Genomic DNA, 24,566 nt, shown 5'->3' with positions numbered 1-24,566 from the left:
CATTGGTCAACTTGTTTGCTTGCGCTCTCAAGGATGGATCTGTCGCTCAACAGGCGCCACGATGCCCGATGGATGATGCGGACAATAGCCTGCACGGGTACAGGTGAGGTGTGTGACATGAGAGAAGCGGCTTGGTGTGCAAATATGGAAGACTCTAAGCCTCTATGATTTTTTGGATGGAAGCAGAAATGCAAACGTGAGCAATGCCAAACAGAAAACCACTGCAGCCTAAAGTCTTCCTCTACTGTAATGCGAACACTGCAGAATACACTTGGTGATCACCTTCCCAAATACACGTCCTGAGCTGCTGCTTTGGTAAGATGTTGCCAGGTAAAGATGGACACACATTCTTCTCCTAAAAAGCACTACATTGGCATTAGCTTGTAGGTAAGAGGTTCGTACACAAAGATGAATTATTGTCCCATAATACTGCCTCCATGGAAGTGAATGATATCTGAAGCACTTGGATTATGCAGTAGATGGCTCAAAGGGTAACCAGGAGGTTTTCCGTCAGACTGTATAGCTTACACACAAAAACGATTCTGAAGACCCCACTATAAAACCCTACAAAGCTTCAGTTTATGATGGAAGCCATTGTGCCACGTGGCAGATCTGGATGGCCACAACAGGACCAAGTGGTAGTTCAATCAAGGTTCTCAGCAAATTTAGCGCTTTATGTTGCACAATTCGAAGTGACATGACCCCTGTAAGATCGCCCCAGACCCCAAACATTTCACAGTCATACATGTTTCTATTCAGATACCTGTTTCATTGTGGGAAGCCATGGTTTCCTCCAGTTCTTTGATTTTAGACTCTCCGTCCAGGTTGTCCACTGTCTTTTCTGCAGACTGGCTCTTTTCCTGAGGATCACTTTGAGCTGAGGAGTCTGAGGAGTCTGCGGAGGCTGCAGGTTCCCCATTTTTCAGGGCCGCGGGGTTCTCCTGTAAGGAGGTCTTCTGCTGCATGAGCTGCATGGCAGCCAATTTCATAAACAAGAGGTATCTGCAGGAACATCAATGTGTAAAAGTCAGCGTGGAATAATAAAGACGGGCATTTGTCATCCGTACTTCACTTTTTATCAATTATGGGGAATGGAACCCCGATGTCGGGGCTATGGCCACTGTGACTTCTGGCTAGATCAACCCATCCTATTAAAAAAAAAAAATTCAATGTCAGCTTTTTCCAACAATTGGGTCAACCCTAACCAGTGTCACCTAGGTACAGACTTGAGAAAACCCCTTTAATATATAGTTACTAGAGTTTACTTATAATAAAAGGATAAAATTATAAAGTGCTCGTAAAATCAAAACAACTTTGCAATGTAGCCCTTATTAAAAAAAAATCCATCCACTTCAAATGTTTACTGCTTACTGCCTAGGTTACCGTCCAACTCTGTCTGCAGTGTATCAGCGGTGGACGGTCTCCTAGGCCAACTTTAGGTCCACCGAGGTTCTCCGTTCCTGCATTGCCTTAGATCCAGATTTTTTTTTTTTTTTTACTTCTAACGGGGGCTTCTAAAATTGCAAAAAATAAAGTGATGTCTCTTGGAAGTGTTTCAGTAATAAAATGTTCAATCCCTCCATCCCCTCCAAAAAATTAAAACTTTTTTTATGGAGATACATAAAAATTACACACTCGCGGGACGGTAGTAATCTGAAGCCTACAGTCATGGCCAAAAGTTTTGAGAAAGACACAAATATTAATATCTACAAAGTCTACTGCTTCATTTTTTCTAATGGCAATTTGCATATACTCCAGAATGTTATAAAGAGTGATCAGCTTAACAGCAATTACTTGCAAAGTCAATATTTGCCTAGAAAATTAACTTTATCCCCCAAAACACATTTCAACATCATTGCAGCCCTGCCTGAAAAGGACCAGCTAACATTGTTTCAGTGATTGCTCCATTAACACAGGTGTGGGTGTTGATGAGGACAGGGCTGGAGATCAATCTGTCATGATTAAGTAAGAATGACACCACTGGACACTTTAAAAGGAGGCTGGTGCTTGGCATCATTGTTTCTCTTCTGTTAACCATGGTTATCTCTAAAACACGTGCAGTCATCATTGCACTGCACAAAAATGGCCTAACAGGGAAGAGTATCGCAGCTAGAAAGATTGCACCTCAGTCAACAATCTATCGCATCATCAAGAACTTCAAGGAGGTTCCCTTGTTGCCAAAAAGGCTCCAGGGCGCCCAAGAAAGACCAGCAAGCGCCAGGAACGTCTCTTAAAAGTGTTTCAGCTGCGGGATCGGGCTACCAGCAGTGCAGAGCTTGCTCAGGGATGGCAGCAGGCAGGTGTGAGTGCATCTGCACGCGCTGTGAGGCGGAGACTCTTGGAGCAAGGCCTGGTCTCAAGGAGGGCAGCAAAGAAGCCACTTCTCTCCAGGAAAAACATCATGGACAGACTGATATTCTGCAAGAGGTACAGGGAGTGGACTGCTGAGGACTGGGGTAAAGTCATTTTCTCTGATGAATCTCCTTTTCGATTGTTTGGGACATCTGGAAAACGACTTATTCGGAGAAGACCAGGTGAGCGCTACCACCAGTCTTTTCTCATGCCAACTGTCAAGCATCCTGAAACCATTCAAGTGTGGGGTTGCTTCTCAGCCAAGGGAATGGGCTCTCTCTCAGTCTTGCCTAAAAACACAGCCATGAATAAAGAATGGTACCAGAATGTCCTCCGAGAGCAACTTCTCCCAACCGTCCAAGAGCAGTTTGGCGATCAACAATGCCTTTTTCAACATGATGGAGCACCTTGCCATAAAGCAAAGGTGATAACTAAATGGCTCAGGGAACAAAACAGAGATTTTTTGGGACCATGGCCTGGAAACTCCCCAGATCTTAATCCCATTGAGATCTTGTGGTCAATCATCAAGAGACGGGTGGACAAACAAAAACCTTCAAATTCAGACAAAATAAAAGCATTGATTTTGCAAGAATGGACTGCTATCAGTCAGGATTTGATCCAGAAGTTGATTGAGAGCATGCCAGGGAGAATTGCTGAGGTCCTGAAGAAGGGTCAACACTGCAAAAATTGACTTGCTGCATTAACTCATTCTAACTGTCAATATAACCTTTTGCTACTCATAATATGATTGCAATTATATTTCTGTATGTGATAAAAAAAAATCTGACAAACACATAAAAACCAGAGGCCAGCAGATCATGTGAAAATATAATATTTGTGTCATTCTCAAAACTTTTGGCCATGACTGTACATTGTTCACATTAGATGACCTATCCATTGTATGATAGAAATAAAAATGCCTCAAAAGATCCTTTATCCTACATTAACATTGAATTTTTTTGACAAATTACAGTTCTGTACATGAACCCTCCAGAGGGCTGGAAAATAAAATATGCAAAATACAGAAGTGCCACAATCCTTTCCTGAATCCCATAAGGTCTGCATGAAGCAGAAACTGTAAAACCCGAAAAAGCACATAAATCGCTGAGTATAAGGCAGCAACATGAGTTTATACGCCACAATAAATAATATTCATAGAAACCTGCAAAGTCAGCAGGACCCGTCTGATAGATCTGCTACACCATCAGATCCATTCTATACTCCTGAAGCTGGAAAATATTACAATTTTTCCCTGCATAAAACAAGGCTTCATACCTAACACAAATTAAAGTGTTAGCTGCTAAAATGTGGAGAGGCAAAAAAATGCAAAATGGTGTGGAGGGGGAAAAAATTCAAAACCTTCCCTGGCAGAGGGTATGAAAGTCTTGTCTTTTATCCAGAATTTCCAATTCCGACTGTCCAAACCACAGGCAGCCTGAACCAGGGCCTGGATGGACCATCCATGGCGAGAGACCTGTCCGTCACCTGGAGCCGGACTTGTCCTGTCTCTGCCTGTGGTCCCGGATTGGATCTTAGATCTATACTGTTTCTGAAGCACAGGAGCGTTTCAGAGAAAAATATACCTGGCTCTGACCATGCAGTCAGGCTTCGATTCATGAGATTTGGACAGTTTGTATCTCGCCTGTCAAGTTCCCATTAAATATTCGGACTCCACCCTACAGGGGACACATCTCATGGCAGTAAATACAGTTGTGGCCAAAAGTATTGACACCCTGCAATTCTGTCAGATAATACTCAGTTTCTTCCTGAAAATGATTGCAAACACAAATTCTTTGGTATTATTATCTTCATTTAATTTGTCTTAAATGAAAAAAAACAAAAAAGAATGAAGCAAAAAACATTGATCATTTCACACAAAACTCCAAAAATGGGCCAGACAAAAGTATTGGCACCCTCAGCCTAATACTTGGTTGCACAACCTTTAGCCAAAATAACTGCGACCAACCGCTTCCGGTAACCATCAAGGAGTTTCTTACAATGCTCTGCTGGAATTTTAGACCATTCTTCTTTGGCAAACTGCTCCAGGTCCCTGATATTAGAAGGGTGCCTTCTCCAAACTGCCATTTTTAGATCTCTCCACAGGTGTTCTATGGGATTCAGGTCTGGACTCATTGCTGGCCACCTTAGAAGTCTCCAGTGCTTTCTCTCAAACCATTTTCTAGTGCTTTTTGAAGTGTGTTTTGGGTCATTGTCCTGCTGGAAGACCCATGACCTCTGAGGGAGACCCAGCTTTCTCACACTGGGCCCTACATTATGCTGCAAAATTTGTTGGTAGTCTTCAGACTTCATAATGCCATGCACATGGTCAAGCAGTCCAGTGCCAGAGGCAGCAAAGCAACCCCAAAACATCAGGGAATCTCTGCCATGTTTGACTGTAGGGACCGTGTTCTTTTCTTTGAATGCTTTTTTTCTCCTGTAAACTCTATGTTGATGCCTTTGCCCAAAAAGCTCTACTTTTGTCTCATCTGACCAGAGAACATTCTTCAAAACGTTATAGGCTTTTTCAGGTAAGTTTTGGCAAACTCCAGCCTGGCTTTTTTATGTCTCGGGGTAAGAAGTGGGGTCTTCCTGGGTCTCCTACCATACAGTCCCTTTTCATTCAGACGCCTATGGATAGTACGGGTTGACACCGTTGTACCCTCGGACTGCAGGGCAGCTTGAACTTGTTTGGATGTTAGTCGAGGTTCTATATCCAACATCCGCACAATCTTGCGTTGAAATCTCTTGTCAATTTTTCTTTTCCATCCACATCTAGGGAGGTTAGCCACAGTGCCATGGGCTTTAAACTTCTTGATGACACTGCACACGGTAGACACAGGAACATTCAGGTCTTTGGAGATGGACTTGTAGCCTTGAGATTGCTCATGCTTCCTCACAATTTGGTTTCTCAAGTCCTCAGACAGTTCTTTGGTCTTCTTTCTTTTCTCCATGCTCAATGTGGTACACACAAGGACACAGGACAGAGGTTGAGTCAACTTTAATCCATGTCAACTGGCTGCAAGTGTGATTTAGTTATTGCCAACACCTGTTAGGTGCCACAGGTAAGTTACAGGTGCTGTTAATTACACAAATTAGAGAAGCATCACATGATTTTTCAAACAGTGCCAATACTTTTGTCCACCCTCTTTTTTATGTTTGGTGTGGAATTATATCCAATTTGGCTTTAGGACAATTCTTTTTGTGTTTTTTCATTTAAGACAAATTAAATGAAGATAATAGTACCAAAGAATTTGTGTTTGCAATCATTTTCAGGAAGAAACTGAGTATTATCTGACAGAATTGCAGGGGTGTCAATACTTTGGGCCACAACTGTATGTACATGACGTTCATAACTATTGTAAAGGTCCGTCTGATAATGTTGGCGAGCCTTGTAATCTAGATCTACACATGACAGTATTCTGCCCACCTCCGAACACGAGAGCCGCGTTACCTGTGTTCCACAAATGCGTCCACCAGCTCCTGGCGTAGGCAGCATAACTTGTGTCTGTGTTCTTTGGGGAAACCCATCTTCTTACATTCTTCCGGCACGTCCTCACCTTCTATAGGTAGGAAATTAAGGTCTGGCGGGAAAGTGCGCAGCAAGTCCAAAATGTAGTGGCGCCCATCGTTGCCAATGATCCCCTTGCACTCTACCGAGGAGCACAGCTCCACCTCCTCCTCTTTATCATTAAGGACTTTGTGTTTTAGGATCTTAAGCGGCCGGCTCGTCTTCTCTAATAACTCCAGGTACTTGGGGTGGGACACAACAGTTTTGCCAAAGTCAATGGACCCGTAAATAACACTCTGCTCTTGTTCACGCTCCAAAATCCCTGGAATAATGGATTGTGCCGTTACCCTGTAACCTCGATAGTCCACCACCACTGTGCCTAAAGTATACAGTCCCTCTACATCCACTGCATTGTATGTCCGTACTCCATTCAGATCATTTGTAGGAGATACATAGGCGGCACTATCCCCACCAAAATCTTTATAGTGATCCTTGACGTCAAATCCCAAGCTGAAGAAGATATTGTTCCAGATGAACATTTGCATTTTTGTCTCCTCGCTGGGGTTAATGGCCATGACGTTCCCATCGATGACGGCCATGGCACCTCTGGTAGCAGCTGCTGTAAAGTCACTGTGGACCTGGAAGAAAAAAAAAAAAACTCTGTAAGGAACAGGTACAGCCGAGTGCAGCTGTAAAAAGCCAACTAGACAGAATTTTGGGACAAACTCACAGGTACTTGCCCTCATATACAAGTCCTCTCAGTAATGAACTCTGTATAACCCACCTGAACCAACGACTGGCAGCTTTCTGCCTACTCTGTGCAGAACTCAAGAATATCGAGGACAATGCTGCTGCAGGTCTGCTAGTCATCCAGTGATCATCTCCTACTGAAAAATAATCCAGCCCGGTAAAGGACACATTGCTGGAATCAGGGTCTCTGCCCCTACATCATGCTACTCTCAGATAGCGCAACAAAATCCTTGTGACAGTCTCTTTAATACACTAGGCTCTAAGGTAACGTCATGTTTTGTCAATAAATGACCTATTGCCAATCTTTTTTGTTTAATGGTTTTTATAACAAATTTTGTTTTTTTCTAATTTTCTATAGCACTATATGAAACAAACCAGAAATATTGCAGTTTTAGTAACCACTAGGCTCACACTTGCTGCCTGTGATGACTGCTGAAAAGTGTTCTGAATAGAACAAAAAGGTAACACCTCCATACACAGCTGATCACACAGGATCCACCAATCACAATAGATTTCACAGCTCACCTTCTCCCCCTCCCCTTCACAAGAACCTTTGCCCAGACTAGAGCATTCTCAGATAATGTTTCTATATCCGCAGGGTCCGAGTCAGTCTGCTGCTGCTGCTAAAGTCCATGGGAAGAACAGGTATTAGGAGTTGAATGTAAGGCCTTGTGGCCAGAGAATTTTTCTAAGTTTTTTTTTGGTATAAAAAATATACCATGACATATATTTCTATTTGTGATTTGTTTTTTCCTCCCCTTATTCCACGAGCCATAACTTTTTTTTTATTTTTCTGTTCTCATAGCTGTATGAGGGCTCGTTTCTTTACAGGAAAAATTGTATTTTTGAATGACAACTTTTTATTTTACCATGTGATGATAAAATCAGATCAGACTTATGAATGCACTGATACCAAATGTGTATTTTATTTTAATGGCGCAAAAAAAGGAGAGATTTGAACTATATATTTTTTATAAAATGTTTTCCTCATTTTTTATTGTGTTGAATAGTTCTCTTAGGGGACTTGAAGAGGTGTTCGTCTGATCTCTTGTGGTGCTATAAACATCAGCTCTACTGTGTGTAGCAGGAATCACGATCTATGAATGCCGGCCACAGGCCGCCGTTCACAGGAGGATCGTAATGACAAGCACAGGGGTCATCAGCCAACCACCAGCTGTCGTGACAGCCCATCGGTGCTCTGCAACCACGACATGGACGCACTGATGAGCGGGATGAATGGCGTGCTTTAACTGGCTAACAGCTGTAAAAGTCCCCATGATGTCTAATTAAATCAGCTGTCACTTGTGGGGAAAAATGTGAACTCGGCGTGCAAGTCCGCATGAAAGGCAGGGACACAACATAAATGTATGTCAAAGGCCGTGAAGGGGTTAAACACATTATAGAGACGTTTCAAATGCAGCCTTGATGGGTTGCTAACTTTTCCTGGCTTGTGCAGCGAGTGGTGTGATTTGCCATCAGTTACCTTGAAAATAGCTCTTTCCCTTAACAGTCTTTCAGGCAAGTTTTTGCGGGACAGTTCTCTGGTTGTCTGCAGTTCTTCATTCCAGTCTCGGGTCTGAAATAGAAAATACCAAGAGATGCCTTACTGATCCTTCTATTAGGACCAAGATACATGAATAATATAGGAATGGACGTCTATAATGCCACATATTACTCCATGAATAACTGTCCACAAAAGGCCTTCATTACCTGACCAGGAATGTGCTCCTCATAACCGAGCCGGGAAGTGTAGGCATCTTCTGCCCTAACACAGTCCATGGCGTGTTCAACCTGGGGTGCCGTCCAGCTGTAGAGCTGGAATGGAGTAGCAATCCGCTCAAAAGGATGTCTCTGAACCCTGGAAATAATTAGGTCAAAATCATTTTTCATTCCATCATCTCTCCACATAGGACTTTACCAAGGTCAAGCTTAAAGGGAATCTGTCACTCATTTTTAGTGATATCATGTTAAGATATCACCTAATTGTGCGTCCCATAAGGATTCTATTAGGACTTTTGATTCCCCCCGACCCCGCAACTTTGATGCATAAATACCTTTCTATCTTGGTGGAGATGTATGGAAATCGCCGCGGTCCAGTCAGATGGGCGGGGCTTATTCGCCTTCTGCCCCCTCCTCGGCTTGCTGAACGTAATCTTCATCTGTGAATATCACAGATGCCGTAGTTTTCCGCGCTTGCGCATTGAAAAGGCCTCCGGTGCTTGCGCAGTATGCTTTGCCCAACTGTGGGCAAAGCATATAATCGGTACTGCGCATGCGCCCAAATTTTTCAGCGCGGTCTATGCCCCGGAAGTCTTCACATGCAGGACACACTTCCGGGGCATAGACCGCACCGAAAAATACCAGCGCATGCGCCGTTCTGATTATATGCTTTGCCCACAGTTGGGCAAAGCATACTGCGCAAGCGCAGAAAACTACGGCATCTGTGATAGTCACAGATGAAAATATGTTCAGCAAGCCGAGGGGGGGAGGGGGGAAGCGACTAAGCCACGCCCATCGGACCAGACCGCAGCAATTTCCATACTTCTCCACCAAGATAAAATAGGTACTTATGCATCAAAGGTGCGGGGGTCGGGGGAATCAAAAGTCCTAATAGAATCCTTATGGGATGCACAATTGGGTGATATCTTTACATGATATCACTAAAAACGGGTGACAGATTCCCTTTAACGGGTCCTTCACCTTTCTCCATAATACGTCAAATAACTACTATTAGGACTGAGTTACAAGGTTTCACGTGTCGGCGAGTGTTGTGCACAGGCCTAATTAGTTATACTATCACCAACACACCATGCCGGCTGGGCATCACCATGCCGGCTGGGCATCAGACACTTACGGTACTTGCCTGGGAAACTATACCACCCAGAATGCAGCGGTCTCGCTCCATACCAGATGCCTGATCTGGCAGCAAAGTATGGCTGGACGATCCCTTTTAAAATCAGATATGTCATCACATTTCACAATATGAAATGTATATTTTCCTAAAATAGATTTACTGCCTCTGATGAGGCTGGTTTACTTACTTTTAAAATCTATGTCATAATAGCTGTACAACTAGTATGAATTATTAAAATGAGCATTTTACGAGTCCAGATCGAGTATAAAAAAAAAAAAAAAAAAAAAAAGGCTCAACCTAATATTAGGTTGGAATAGTTTGCTATGGATTTTAAAAGTAAGTCCACCAGCTTCATCAGGTCTAGAATCAGAGAATCGTAGAGTTGGAAGGGACCTCCTGGGCCATCTGGTCCAACCCCCTGCTCATTGCAGGATTCGCTAAATCATCCCAGTCAGATGTCTGTCCAGCCTCTGATTGAAGACTTCCATTGAAGGAGAACTCCCCACTTCTCGTGGCAGCCTGTTCCACTCATTGATCACTCTGTCAAAAAGTTTTTTCTAATATCTAATCTGTGTCTCCTCCCAATCAGTTTCATCCCATTGCTTCTAGTCTTTCCTTGTGCAAATGAGAATAAAGATGATCCTTCTACAATGTGACAGCCCTTTAGATATTTGTAGACAGCTATTAAGTCTCCTCTCAGTCTTCTCTTTTGCAAACTAAACATTCCCAAATCCTGCAACCTTTCCTCATAAGACAGGGTTTGCAGACCGGTCACCATTCTGGTCGCTCTTTTCTGAACTTGCTCCAGTTTGTTGATGTCTTTTTTAAAATGTGGTGCCCAAAACTGGACACAATATTCCAGATGAGGTCTGACCAAAGAGGAGTAGAGGGAAATAATGACTTCACGTGATCTAGACTGTATGCTTCTGTTAATACATCCTAGAATTGCATTTGCCTTTTTTGCTGCTGCATCACACTGTTGACTCATTCAGTCTGTGATCTATTAGTATACCCAAGTCTTTTTCACATATGCTGTTGCTTAGCCCTATTCCTCCCATTCTGTATATGCTTTTTTCATTTTTATTGCCCAGATGTAGTACTTTGCATTTTTCCCTGTTAAAAACCATTCTGTTAGTTGCTGCCCACTGCTCCAGTTTATTTATATCTTTTTGAATCCTCTCTCTCTCTTCTCTAGTATTAGCTATCCCTCCTAGCTTTAATTTAATCAGTTTACCCTCAATTCCTTCATCTAAATCGTTGATAAAGATGTTGAATATAGGGCCCAGGACAGAGCCCTGTGGTACCCCACTTGAGACATTCTTCCAACTGGATGTACAGCCATTTACCACTCTTTGGGTCCTATCACTAAGCCAGTTATGAATCCACCTAACAGTTGCCTTGTCCATTCCATACTTAGTCATTTTTTCAATAAGGATTGTATGAGATACTTTGTCAAATGCGTTGCTGAAGTCAAGATATACTATATCTACAGCATTTCCTTGATCCACCCAATCAGTGATTCCGTCATAGAAGGAAATTAAGTTAGTCTGACATGACTTATTAGTTACAAACCCATGCTGACTCTGTTTAATCACTTCATTCTTATCCAGGTACTGACATACATGTTGTTTACTAATTTGTTCAAAGATCTTTCCTGGTATAGAAGTCAGACTCACCGGCCTATAGTTGCCTGGGTCCACCTTCTTCCCCTTTTTGAAGATAGGAACAACATTTGCTCTTCTCCAGTCTTCTGGCACTTCTCCTGTTCTCCAAGAATTTTCAAAGATTATGGAGAGGGGTTCAAAAATTTCTTCTGCTGCTATCTCCTTCAGTACTCTGGGGTGTAATTCATCTGGACCTGGAGACTTGAATTCATTTAGGTTAGCTAAGTGTTTCCTCACTATCTTTCTGTTTATAGATATCCTGGATTCTTCTATTCCCTTAATACGACAGTGAAGAACAGTTGATGTTACATTTCCTTTCTGAGAGAAAACAGATGCAAAATAGGAATTTAAAAGTTCGGCCTTCTCAACATCCTGTCTTACCATTTCATAATTTTCATCCTGTAAAAATCCTATAGCATCTTTGACTTTTCTTTTACTTTTGACATATCCCCAAAATCCATTATTATTGCTTTTGACATCTCTTTTGCAAGCCTCAATTCATTGTCATCTTTAGATAATCTGATTTGTGCCCTGCAGGTTCTGCAGACAGCATTATATTCTTCTATAGATATGCCTCCCTCTTTCCATTTTATAAACATTTCTTTCTTCCTTTTTAGCATGTGCTTAAGTTCTGTGTTCATCCATCCTGGATCCTGGTTTCCTTAAATGCTTCCTATTCTTCCCTCTTTTCGGAACTAACAATTGAGAATTTCATTTTTCAAGATATCCCATCCTTCCTGGACATTTTTGTCTTTAAGGATATCCAGCCATTGGATCCCTCCAATTCTCTTTCTGAATCCCTTAAAATCTGCCTTTCTGAAATCTAACCTTGACGTCTGAGTCTTCACAGGTCTTCCTCCTCTAGTTATCCAAAATTCTAAAATAGGAGGTAGCGACCATGCTAGGGTCCCAGCCACTTTTACCTCCTCAACCATTTCCTCCCTGTTTATAAGGATTAGATCCAAGGTAGCAGTTCCCCTTGTTTTCTCCCCTACCTTTTGGAAGATAAAGTTGTCAGCAAGAGAGGATAAGAATTTCCTTGACCTGTTATTGTTGCCTGAGAGAGATTCCCAACAAATGTCTGGATAGTTGAAATCTCCCATGACAACTATGTCATATTTTTTGGAGAACTTGGCCATTTGATGCATAAAGAGTTCATCCATATCTTCAGCTTGCACAGGCGGCCTGTAGTAAATGCCTACAATGGTGTCCTTTCCATTCTTCTGTCCTTGTATTCTTACCCAAACAGTTTCCACAGAACTCCCAGTCTCTGAAGCCTCAATCTCTGTGCAGATATACGCGTTTCTAACATACAATGCGACACCTCCTCCTCGTTTATCAAGTCTGTTTCTTGCAAATAAGTTGTATCCTTCTAGTCTTGTATTCCAATCATGTGTATCGTCCCACCAAGTTTCAGTGATTCCAATGACATCATATTTCTTTTCCTGTGTAAGTAGTTCCAGCTCTCCTTGTTTGTTGCCCATGCCTTGTGCATTAGTATAGAAACATTTTAGCTTGTGATTGGTTTCTCTTTCTCCAATATTTTTATTAATTAGATTATTTTGTCTTTGTTCTTCCTTTCCACTTCTAATAGCAGAGTTCTCAATAGCATTTGTCAGGTGTATGGATTTTTCTGGTCTTTTGCTTCCCTTCCCATGTTGTTCTAGTTTAAAGCTCTCCTATGCAAAATGATAATATGTTTATGTACCCCGGCTTTCTTATGCAGATACTGTATGTCAAAGGGAAAAAAAAAAACAAAAAACAAAAAAACAAAACAAAAAAAACAAAAAAAAACACAGGCTATCATTAGATGTAAAAGGTAGAAAAAAAAAAAAAAACCCCCATGGCAGCCTGAGACTAAAGGCCCCGTCACACTAAGCGACTCACCAGCGATCCCGACACCGATATGAAGGTGTCAGGATCGCTGGTAAGTCGCTATGTGATCGCTGGTGAGCTGTCACAGACAGCTTCACCAGCGATCAGCACAGCGATGCCGAGCGCCCGGCATCGCTTGCTATCGCTGTAGAAAATAGTATCAAAATAAAAAATATAGTTATTCTCACCTTCCGACGTCCCGTTCAGCCATCCTGCCTCTCTCCATGCTCCGGTCCCAGTGATCCTTTGCACGAATGACCGCGAGATGTCACGGTCTCGCGGGATAACAAAGTCTCGCGGTCATTCATGCAAAGGATCACTGGGACCGGAGCGTGGAGAGAGGCAGGATGGCTGAACGGGACATCGGAAGGTGAGAATAACTATATTTTTTATTTTTTTTATTATTTTTTTACACCTGATCGCTGGTCTCCCGCCTGTCACACACAGCGATGCGTGCTGGCCAGCGGGAGCCCAGCGACCAAAGAAATGTCCAGAGGTTTCTTGCAGCGGATCAGCGATACCGGCAGGGGGGCCGCTCGCTGATCGCTGTCACACATAGCGATCTCGCTGGTGAGATCGCTGTTGTGTCACAAAAGTTGTGACTCAGCAGCGATCTCGCTACCAAGATCGCTTAGTGTGACGGGGCCTTAACCCAGGCCTCATTCCAGGGGTTACAGTAAAAATGAAGCCCAAGGAATAGGAACTAAATTAGTCTCATTGCCAATATGTAAGTGAACCAGATCCGAACTAACAATCCTAATTTCCGAGACGCATCGGCTTCCCCGCTGTGACAGATAACAATGAAGTCCCAGCTACTCCGCTCATGCTGGCTTACACTAATGATACCATTTAATGAGAGAATCCCAGGGATTTAAACAAGGAGACATCACATCCACGTGTCTCCCGCAGAGTCTGTAGCTTCCCAGCACGGCCAGTATAACCATTCCCCCTCCATCTATAAGAATGCCAGACTAATTGTGGCACCAGGCGGAGCGAGCACGGACGGATCAGGCTGCGCACAGAGAAGCAGATGCCGTACACACCGTCCGCGCAGAGCAATGATGGCACCGAGGAGATCACAGGAAGGCAGACACTGGTCTGTACTGGGGACGACCAATTCTGCGGCAAGCACGAGACTGACTCACATATAATAGACTTATATTAGGGGAAAATGCAATATTATATCGATGGCTCCTTACAGACAGGACATATTCCCCAAAATACACCTTTCAAACAAATTCCACAGATTTACGCAAAAAAAAAAAAAAGTGCCTTCATGTCACCACATTCCCAGACCTAGACCTCATGAGCTATAGATCGGCCTGAACACATGCACTTTTCTGTATGCGACTGTGAATGGTCAACAGTCTGGTTCATACATGACAAAGCCTACATGAATCCAGGGAAATTCAGAGTTTAGAGAATAGGCCAAACCTGGAAATAGATCCCAAGATTTCAGTAAGAGTACGCTCTAATTGGGAGCTGAAAAACTACAAAATGGAACAAATAAATACATATACATAGAAGGCCAACTGAACCTTTTGCACCTTATATAATATTTGCAGAAAAAAAAAAAAAAACAACTTCAAGTCTATTCAATCAAAAATAAATGGTATAGCTATCCACAATACTTATTTTGATCAGGTTTTATTTTTAAGGATTCCTATTTATGAGGATATATCAAGTTCCATATGGACCAAGGAAAACACAAAATATGAACGTGACCTTCCACCGGGATAAAAAAGCCGGCTCAGGGTGCAATATCATGCAGAAGGAATATATAAAAAAGCAAAACAGGTTCTCCAACTGAAGAATAATTCTGGTGGTGATTTATCTGACCCTAGGCAGTTAAAGAGGCTGTCCATTACTCTATCATTGGTGACCTATCCTTAGCATAGGTCATCAATGTCTGATCGGTGGGGATGTGGCACCAGGCACACATGTGGATCAGCTGCTCTGTGCCAGCGGCAGCCGTAAGTGCCGAGTTATGAAGCTGCTCCATCTGATAGTGGACGCTGTGGGGTACTGCACAGACCCCTATTAATTTGAATAGAGGGCAGATGTGCAGTACCCGGCCACTCTCAGACTGAGCACTTGCGGCCGTCCACAGCACAGAGAGCAACTGATCGGTGTGGGTGCTGGGTGTCACAGGGCCAATCAGATATTGATGGCCTATCCAAGGGATAGGTCATCAATGTTAGAGTTAAGCACAACCTCTTTAATGCTTGGGGAGTGAAACTGAAAAAAAAAAAAAAAAAAAATTATTATTACACACATACATGCATACATATAAACAAACGCAACTTTTACATCCAGTCCTGGCCATACACGTGTGAATGCTAGAGCCAATGCTGCGGTCATTGATCGGAACAGCAATGTGACCGCTGTGGCCAAACAGAAAAGGAACCACAAAGTCCAATTTTTTTAAATCAGGTTTCTGGAAGTTTAAGGGTACGAGCACACGCTGCGGATTGGGGTGCGGATTTGGCCGCACGGATTTTGTAAAATCCGCAGGTAAATCTGCAGGTCAAAAGACCTGCGGTTTTACCTGCGGATTGCTCTGCGGTTTTTCATTTCCACAATGGAGGAGATGGCAAACCGCAGCGGAATCCGCAGAAAGAATTGACATGTCAATGCACTGCGGTTTTTAATATCCATAGGATATTATGGTACTGTACACCGCAGCAAAAACTGCTGCGGATCCGCAGCGGCCAAATCCGCTGCTGAACCGCAGCAGAATCAGCAGCCTGTGCACACACACCAAGACTTTACCTCTTCTTCTGTAGGGCGGCGAAATTCTTCTTGAAAGTAGGACTGACTTGATTAAGCAATTCCACCAAAGAGTGACTGAGGAAGCTGGGGTTGGCTGGTTTGGGATTGAAGGTGTAAGCTGTAGATCTGAGAAGTATCGGACAATAGTTTAGAAAATTACACAGTAGTTTACATAAGAGTGAACACAAGATGGGAATTAACAAACATCTATGAAACTTGATAGAGAAGCTGAACAGGTGGCCACAGAAGAAACTCCCAGAGCAAAGATGCACAGTCCAGCTCTGGATTGGATGCAATAGAAGGATCTATTCATCCATGCTTGATTTTCAAGCAATACATAAAATAGTGAAAAGTGCATTTATTTTTCTTTCTATACATCTATGACTAGTTTCACACGCGCTTGGAAGCGCAGCAGACGCTCACAGTGAAGCTCTACCCCCTGCCGTGCCTCCTCCGGTCAGCTCCGCCTATGGGCGCATGCCACTGCATGCGACCTCCGTACCCTATCTTTAGCATTGGGTACGCAGGCCGTGCACAGGTATGCTTTTGTTGCTGCACGAGTCCTTTTGACGGTGCGGCGATCGCACCAAAATGAAACACGTTGCGTTTGGCGCAGGTCGTTGCACCGTCGAAAGGACGCATGCGGCAGCAAAAGCATACCTGTGCATGGCTTACGTACTAAATGCTAAAGATAGGGTACGCAGGTCGCATGCAGCGGCATGTGCCCATAGGCGGAGCTGACCGGAGGAGACGCGGCAAGGGGGCGGAGCTTCACGGTGAGCGTCCGCTGTGCCTCCAAACGCTAGTGTGAAACCAGTCTATGAATGATAATACATATGTGCAGAGTATAATGCCAAGAGCAACCTAGACAAGTTCTGTGTCTACACGAATGCACTAAATGTGACTCAGAATGGCCGATATAGAACGAAGCCTATTCCCAGGTAAATCCCTAAACTTACTGGTTGAGGTAGAATCCCCGGGTAGATGCAGTGATGCTGACATGACGGTCCTCCGTGGTGATCACATACAGGTACATCAGATCTCCATGCATCTTCCTATTTCCAGGAGGGGGGTTCCAGCCGCTCATAGTGAACACTTTCAAACACTGTAAAGGCTGCAACAAAAATCCTCATTAGGCCTGTTTCACACTTCCGTTTTTGTGTCCGCCAAACGGATCCGTTTCCGTTTTTTTGACGGAAACGGATGCCAACGGATCCGTTTTTTAAAAAACGGATCCGTTTTTTTGACGGATCCGCGGTAACCGTAATGGAAGTCTATGGGACAAAAAAAACGGATCCTGCAAAAAATGGCGGATCCGTTTTTTTACGGAAAACAACGGATTTTGACGGATTTGAAAAAACGGAAGTGTGAAACAGGCCTTAGCAAAAAGTGGTTCACAAGCCAACAACAGGGGGAAAAAAACAAAAAAACCATAAGAGGCTTTAAAGTGCCATTTACCACTTTTCAATATTTATTAGGTTTTATTTTTAGAAGCTTCGAAGAACAATTAGTGACCGATTATAGAAAAAAGACTGAAGAGGAAAACTGTGTGTGTTCTCTAGCAAAATATTAACTAGTTCTCAAGTAAAGTAACCACAGCCATGCTCATAGGGCACATAGGAGGGAGTGATCCACACAAGACTTATTAAACAGACTGAAAAGGCAATTGCAAAAAAAACAAAACAAAAAAAACACACTACAAATCAACATTTATAAGCAATAACCCAGTGACGGATATTATATTAAATCAGACTTGTCTCCTCTTTGAATGTACCTGTCTTAGTAGGTAACCGAACGTCCTGTAAATTTCAATTCTGGGGCATCTTTGGTACAAGATGCGGAGGGCACACACTTGTGGAATGCGGGTGCAAGTAGAACAAGAGTGGAGTCCCAAATAGTAAGTAGAATATCCACTGCACACTCAACTAATGCAAGTAGCTTATTGAAGACAGCACAGAGCAATGGTAAGTAGTGATGAGCGAGTATGCTCGTTACTCGAGTTTTTCGAGCATGCTCGGGTGTTCGAGTATTTTGGGCGTGCTCGGAGATTTAGTTTCTGTCGGCGTAGCTGCATGATTTGTGGCTGATGGACAGCCTGAATACGTGTGGGGAGTTCCTAACAAAGAGGCAACCCCCACATGTATTCAGGCTGTCTAGCAGCCGAAAATCATGCAGATACGGTGACACAAACTAAAACTCCGAGCACGCCCAAGATACTCTGAGATCACCTGAACATGCTCGGAAATCTCGAGTAACGAGCATACTCGCTCATCACTCGATCATAAGTTTAATCGTGCTCCTTGGGTGCGAACCTCGTGACGTTTCGGTCTGAGAAACCTTTTTCAAGTGGTCGCTGGGTGGAGGGCACGGATGTCTCGCAGTGTGCTATACAGCGCCTGGCGTATATGGAGTCGCTCTGCATTGTGCCGTTCTTCCAAGAAATAACTGACATCTGGGTGTTGCCAGCTGGGGGCATGTCCCCACGGTGACAAGGTCCAATCAGTGCTGATCGTATCACACTGCGTGGGACACTCCTCCCTGACAAGAGAATTGGTAACACCCAGCTGTCAATTTATTTATTTATCTTCTAAAAAGGGGATTACAGAGGAAAAGCACAACAGAAAGTTAAGAAAGGATACGCCAACATTTTTCAATTAAAAGGTTTCCTAGTATATAATAATATAGACATGTCTGAAGTGGTAACAGATTGAAGACGCTCGCCTTTATAAATGGAAGCAGCCCCAGTTATCAGAGTTTCACATAGGGGGCTTCTCCTACCCCAGGGAAAGCCTGGCTGATTTTGCCAAAGTCATTTGCGGTCTGCTATAAGTATAGTACTATATGCGCTTTTCTAATGAATGGCTGATTAATACATGGATGACTAGAGCCCACTACTCTCATAAGGTCATCCATATACACCAATAAGGGACGGAGAAGACCAGCTACTAATGTACCATAAATCCACATATATTACCATAAACGCCATCATTTACCTTCCAGTCCTTGCTCTGTGGCTGCAGGGGGCAGAGGGGTCTCTCTTTGCTTCCAGGTAAAATATTTTCAGGAGGGGTACAATCTATTTGTTCAAGTTCATTGCCTTTCTTTTTCTTTTTTCCGCTTTCTGAAAACAAGAGGATAAACTTTTTTTCTCTTAAAAAAAGTGTTTTGTTTTTTTTCACTCCATCTATACAAGTTTTGAAATAATGAAAATCAAGAGAAGTGAGGCACGTACAGACCTGTATAAACTGCCGGCCTGGTTGGATGGATCAGAAAGAAAAGTGGGATTCACAATTTATAGTGGATTTGTTTAGTAATGGGTCCCAGGCTATATAACACGCTAGGCTACACCATTACTTTTCTCAGCAGATAAAGCATGAGTGTGCTGGAGTACGCAGCAGCCGCAGGATTATGCAGCAGACAACGCTGTGTTAACTGTCACAGCTTGTAAATGTGTGTAGTTTGGACTGTAGTGTATGAATTGCTCAGTGGTTTCTTTGTGTCAGCTCTTTCCTGTATCCTTCATGATGAAGACAATTGTTGCTGTCTCAAATAAACAATTCATTCTCCCATAATGTCAGTTTTGAGGATTCTGCTGAAAGCTGAAATCTGCAACAGTGTGTATGTTCAGGAATCTTCTTTTAAGTGTAGCATGGGATCTAACCTGACTTACCGCCAAGGTCACCATCTGTAAAGACACTTAGGAATGACAGGGAGTTGCAGTCCACTCCATTGAACGCATCTGAGGGGTCCAGGCTTTTCAATAAGTCTCTTATGTGACGAACATGAATCCTGGCCTCACGCACAGTGTATGGTTCTAAAAGTGAAAATGTAATGCACAAATTATAATCCACCAGCCAGGCACAAAATATCTACAGATTTTTTTCTAATAACTAATGTCAACCAAGATCACTTAAGCACAGTGGCTAGCAATGCAGCCTTGCAGCGCTGGAGTCATGGGTTCGAATCCCACCAAGGACAACATCTGCAAGGAGTTTGTATGTTCTCCCCGTGTTTGTGTGGGTTTCCTCCCACATTCGAAAGACATACTGATAGGGAATCTAGATTGTCCCCAGTGGGGCTCACAGTGATGATAATGTGTGCAAACTGTAAAGCGCTGCGGAATATGTTAGCACTATATAAAAAGACTTATTATTAAATTGGCTGTACACAATATCTCTTATTCATCAACGTTTTTACACCTGAATTCTGGAGTAAAGCATTGAAGCGTTGCAAAACGCATTTCACACCATTTTCACCCAGCTCCGACAAAGTGGGCAGAGCCGAGCCGTGACGGGGTGTGGCGGCTCCAACTCGTCAAATTCACCACAAGCGGCAGATTTCCTTACACAACAAATTCGTAGCCTTACTCCAGTCGGGGACTGCAGTAAGGCTATGTGCTCACAATCAGGATATAGCAGCGCTTTGGACACAGTGCATTTTCAATGCCTCCAAAACGCTGCATTCTAATCACGCAGGTAAATCAATCCGCATGTGTTCATTGAACCATGTGGATTTACCGCATCTAGTGAATGGCTGCGGGTGACACTACGCCCGCTGCTCTGCCGATGCCGCTCCCCCACCTCTTCACTAGAGCTGGTATTTCCGGACTATAAGTTGCACTCCCATTTTCCTCCACATTTTGAGGAAAAAAGTGCAACTTAAAGTCCTAAAAATACGGTACCTGTACAAAATACATCAAAGAGAGTTGAACGTTACCCAGTTGGGCAATGAAGTGCCAATACTGGCCATAGACTTTAGACAGCTGTTGTCTGAACCCGTTTCCAGCCCACAGCTATGACTCCCGACCTCCGCATACACATGTATACTCAGAAAAACGTGCATTCAATAAAGGAATAGATCGCCATCGGAAACCGCTAAAGGTGGCTTATTTGCTGAAGAACAAAATTCAACATTAACAGCCCATTCTTGACATGTGACAGCTGCCATCTAAGGAAAGCAGGACACCACAATGCACATTAGGTGATCGAACCATCCCACCAAAATCAGCAGAGACAACCTTTATTTAATATGCATGGTCACTCAAACTCTACAACGTCGTTCCGCCTCTTTTTACATAAAACAGAGTGACAAAACGCGTTATGTGACCCACCTTCAACTACTTTCAGGACGGAACCTTCCTCAAATCCTTCTATGGTCTTGAGCTCTGCAAAATTGTCCAACACATTCCCATCCAACTGAAGTGAAAAGCATGTCCTATGGCAGGTGTCCTCCCTGTCCATGAGGACCTGATGGATCTCCTGGACCATCTCCTGAGGCGACACCTGAAGAAAGCAAATCCAATGTTACTTATTTACTTTACGTTATTCCCAAAGATGGACAGCATGAAGGCAGACGGGATCCACGACTGGTTACCTGAACTGAAAACGTCTCTATCCCCGGGACTTGCATCTTCACTGTGAAGCCAGTATCCTGAATAACGATGACCTCCTGTTCACTTCCATCCTCTGCTTGCTCACCACCCTCATGTCCATTTTGCTTTGTCTCCACCTCGGCGGGATGCTCGTGGGCCCCATCTCCATTCATTACAGTCATCCCGCTTGGATGTTCTAATGAATAAAAGACCAAAAAGGTAATTTTGTAGGTGATCTTTAAATGATCTGCTGTGGCTATATCAAAAGGTGTACAAATCATGACAAATAACCTAGTGTTTCCAAGGCAGTGACCGGGAAACAACAGCAACTAGCAAATCTCCATCCTGCCAAGTATCACATCGCTAGCGAGCGGGTATGACAAAAAGACGGTATGCAGATCCTGGTCCTTTAAGACATTTCTCAAAAAAAAACCCCAATGCTCCTTACCTAAGGGGTCCACCCAGGGAAGCTCGTTCTATGCAGGTCATCTGTCAATAATATAAACCCCCCAGGACCACATATACGTGAATACAGGTTTTAAAATGTAACTCCATTCAGATTTTTTTTCTTGTTACTATCGTTTTTTTTTTTTTTTTTTTAGAAAAGGCCATTAAACGGGAAATAGGAATTAATAAGCAACCAATATGGAAAATGCAGAACGGAATGGAAATTTCTGCACTTCACAGCGTTATGAAATTTGATATTTAGCTTCAGAGTTCTCACATATCCCAGCAATAAGCATCTTCAGATTGCAAATATTCAAGGACTTAGAAACCAGAAACTGTTCAAAAAGATGACAGAAAAAGAAAAATCCCCCATTATATGAGCGTACTCCCTTAAGCAATCTATTTTCTGGTGCAAAAGTTTATAAAAAAAAAAAAAAAAGTGCGTGTCAGTTTCTATCAATTAAGTTAGAAAAAAAAATAAAATTTTTTCCACCTCCTATCAGTCAGTGAAAACCAGGCAGCGCACAGAAGGCATCCAAGTGCTGAGCGATTTTTTCACAGACCAATAGACTTTCATTACAGAATTTGATCTGACACTTGGATCAATATTGGACAAGTCTCTAAGAATCCCCCACCCCCCCCCAAAAAAAGACAGAACACAGACATGTGAATAGCACCATAGAATGTCACAGGTACGAGTGGTAACCATGAAAAACATGGATAGCACCCGTACATGAAAATCAGACGTGTAGATGAACCCTTGGGACCTCTTCTCGATGAGACAATAGATTGGTCGAACTCTCAACATTACTGTCTGAGGACTTTCATAAAAACCAGGGCTGTGGAGTCGGTAAGCCAAACCTGCGACTCCGACTCCTCAATTTCCCTTACACCGACTCCGACTCCAACTCCGACTCCCACACATATTGCTTATATTTAAGTGAAAAATGTATTGTAGTACAATGTGAACCTCAGACATTTAATCATTTTTATGATCCAATAATCAAGATATTTAGATAGAACATAATATATATTGGTGTACTACCCGGTTTTCATTCTTTTTGGTACAGATACGATATGGATAGACAGATATGGATAAATGGATAGATAGAGCAGATTTCTAATCTGCTTTTGCTATTGAAAACATTATTTATGAGCTCAAAAACCTTTCAGGTGATGCAGTTTTTTAAAAAGATGATCAGCTTTTGCAGCTGAAAAACGTATCCTCAAAAAACACAGGAAAAACGCTGTGTGTGAATGTAGCCTTAGATCAGGAATAGAACAGCCATTTATAGGACATTTCATAACTTTCCCAAACTCCTATGAAAAAATATTCAGCACATCCTGCATTGAATTACTGTACCCAATTTATTATATATTTTAGGAGTCGGAGTCGGTCCATTTTATACCGACTCCACCAAAATGAGCACCGACTCCGACTCCACAGCCCTGATAAAAACACAAAATGTGATGGGCAAGGCGCAAAAGCCTCACGTTATGTGCCAAAGGGGTCTTTCTAATTTTAGGAACCAAGCAGATATGACAGGAGTTGGTTCTCCACTGATCACAAAAAACAAGAGTTTGCTTCACTCCCTGCGGTTTCTCAACCCCATTAACCCAATAAATGAGTGTAGGGGCTCAGACCACGGAGACTTTATATTGATGAGAACGTTTTTAAGTAGCAGGGAAGAAAACATAAGAATTGGCAAAACCACCTAACGCTCACTCCGAATGCTAGACTGATACAAAGCACATAAGGGTAAGGGGATGGTTGGGACAGAAACTGCAATTTTGTTGGGCCTTGTAAGCCAAGCTTGTTGTGGCCTCTGTAGGATGCCCACACCGGGGCGCGGCACAGCTCATTTTGACGGCAGGGGAAGGGCTACAAGCTGTGTTACTCGAGGTCCAGACTGATGGCGGTGTGAACAGAATCTATGACTTTAATATATGGAACATCCTGATACAAAGCAAGGGATTCAACAAAGGTGAACCAGTTTCCATAGACGCCGAGTTCACTGCTGGGGAAGGTGTGCTGGAGTGCGTGCAGACAGTACAGGTTGCTGCCAATAACCTGGATTGACCAGATGAGCATCACAGCTGACGCCAAAATAAAATTCTCAGCAATCATGCTGACTTGCATTTACCCAGACACATGAAATGTCAGTGCCGAGCAGGAATCACACACAGTGAAGCGCAGACATGATAATCGATCACAAGCAGAAGGTGGTCTGCAGTCAGGAGGCAAACAGGACACGCGTCACGGGGGGGGTCCTCAGAACGTAAGGGTTCGGGTATGTGCACACCGGTTATATGCACAGATAATCTCATCCACACACTGCAGAGACAGCCTGCAGGCTGAAGCCCCCCATACACAGCAGATATCGATGGCTTCCGCTGACAATCTAATGTGTATGGGACTGCGGCCATCTGATGGTTGGGGACGGGTAGATTGGGCATGTTTGATCTCAGACTGCGGATCACATTGTTCTCCCAGAGATAAGCTGCGGGCCTGTTCTGTGATCATTTTTACCACTTTTTTTAATTACCATATCACAGGAGAAAAAAAAATCTGCTGGAGATTTCTCTAGTCACGCTTCTCCTAGCGTTAGACATTGATAAATGGACACACACATGGTTGTACCCGAGTACATCAGTGAGCGAAGCGTTTCCTTTTATTTATGTTTTCAGGGTTTCCATGAAAGCCTTTATGTTCTTACACAGTTAAATACATTAGATGTTCTGCAGAAAAAAAACAGCATATAGACTATGTGTAACCGTGGTCCAACAGTCTTCACTGAAAAAAAAAATTAGCATTTTGTAATGTATTTTTAATACACAAGATTTTTCTACGTGTTGCATCAGCCCAAATATACAAAAATACAATAATCCTTATCAGCTAATCAAAACAACACATAACAAAGGTAAGAGATTGTGAAACACAGAATTATCCCCCCTCACCAGGACATCAATGCA

The 24,566-nt window shown here is 43.1% G+C and overlaps 1 protein-coding gene across 2 annotated transcripts in view; it reads right to left on the bottom strand.

Annotated features, from left to right (window-relative positions):
• The window catches only part of CLUH (clustered mitochondria homolog), a 67,774-nt gene that overhangs the window by 24,990 nt on the left and 18,218 nt on the right, over positions 1-24,566 (bottom strand). For both annotated transcript variants that reach the window (XM_073565591.1, XM_073565592.1), the window contains exons 2-11: positions 21,149-21,342; positions 20,886-21,057; positions 19,446-19,589; positions 18,769-18,896; positions 16,735-16,889; positions 15,776-15,901; positions 8,321-8,468; positions 8,094-8,186; positions 5,804-6,498; positions 764-1,002 (exon numbers count right to left, since the gene is read on the bottom strand). In XM_073565591.1, coding sequence (XP_073421692.1) covers positions 764-1,002; positions 5,804-6,498; positions 8,094-8,186; positions 8,321-8,468; positions 15,776-15,901; positions 16,735-16,889; positions 18,769-18,896; positions 19,446-19,589; positions 20,886-21,057; positions 21,149-21,342 — 2,094 coding nt within the window. The remainder of the gene's footprint in view (positions 1-763; positions 1,003-5,803; positions 6,499-8,093; positions 8,187-8,320; positions 8,469-15,775; positions 15,902-16,734; positions 16,890-18,768; positions 18,897-19,445; positions 19,590-20,885; positions 21,058-21,148; positions 21,343-24,566) is intronic.

This window comes from Dendrobates tinctorius, unplaced genomic scaffold (genome assembly GCF_039654945.1).
Source record: "Dendrobates tinctorius isolate UK_male_01 unplaced genomic scaffold, ASM3965494v1 ptg000016l, whole genome shotgun sequence".
NCBI lineage: Eukaryota > Metazoa > Chordata > Amphibia > Anura > Dendrobatidae > Dendrobates > Dendrobates tinctorius.
This window is presented reverse-complemented; position numbering and strand designations above follow the sequence as displayed.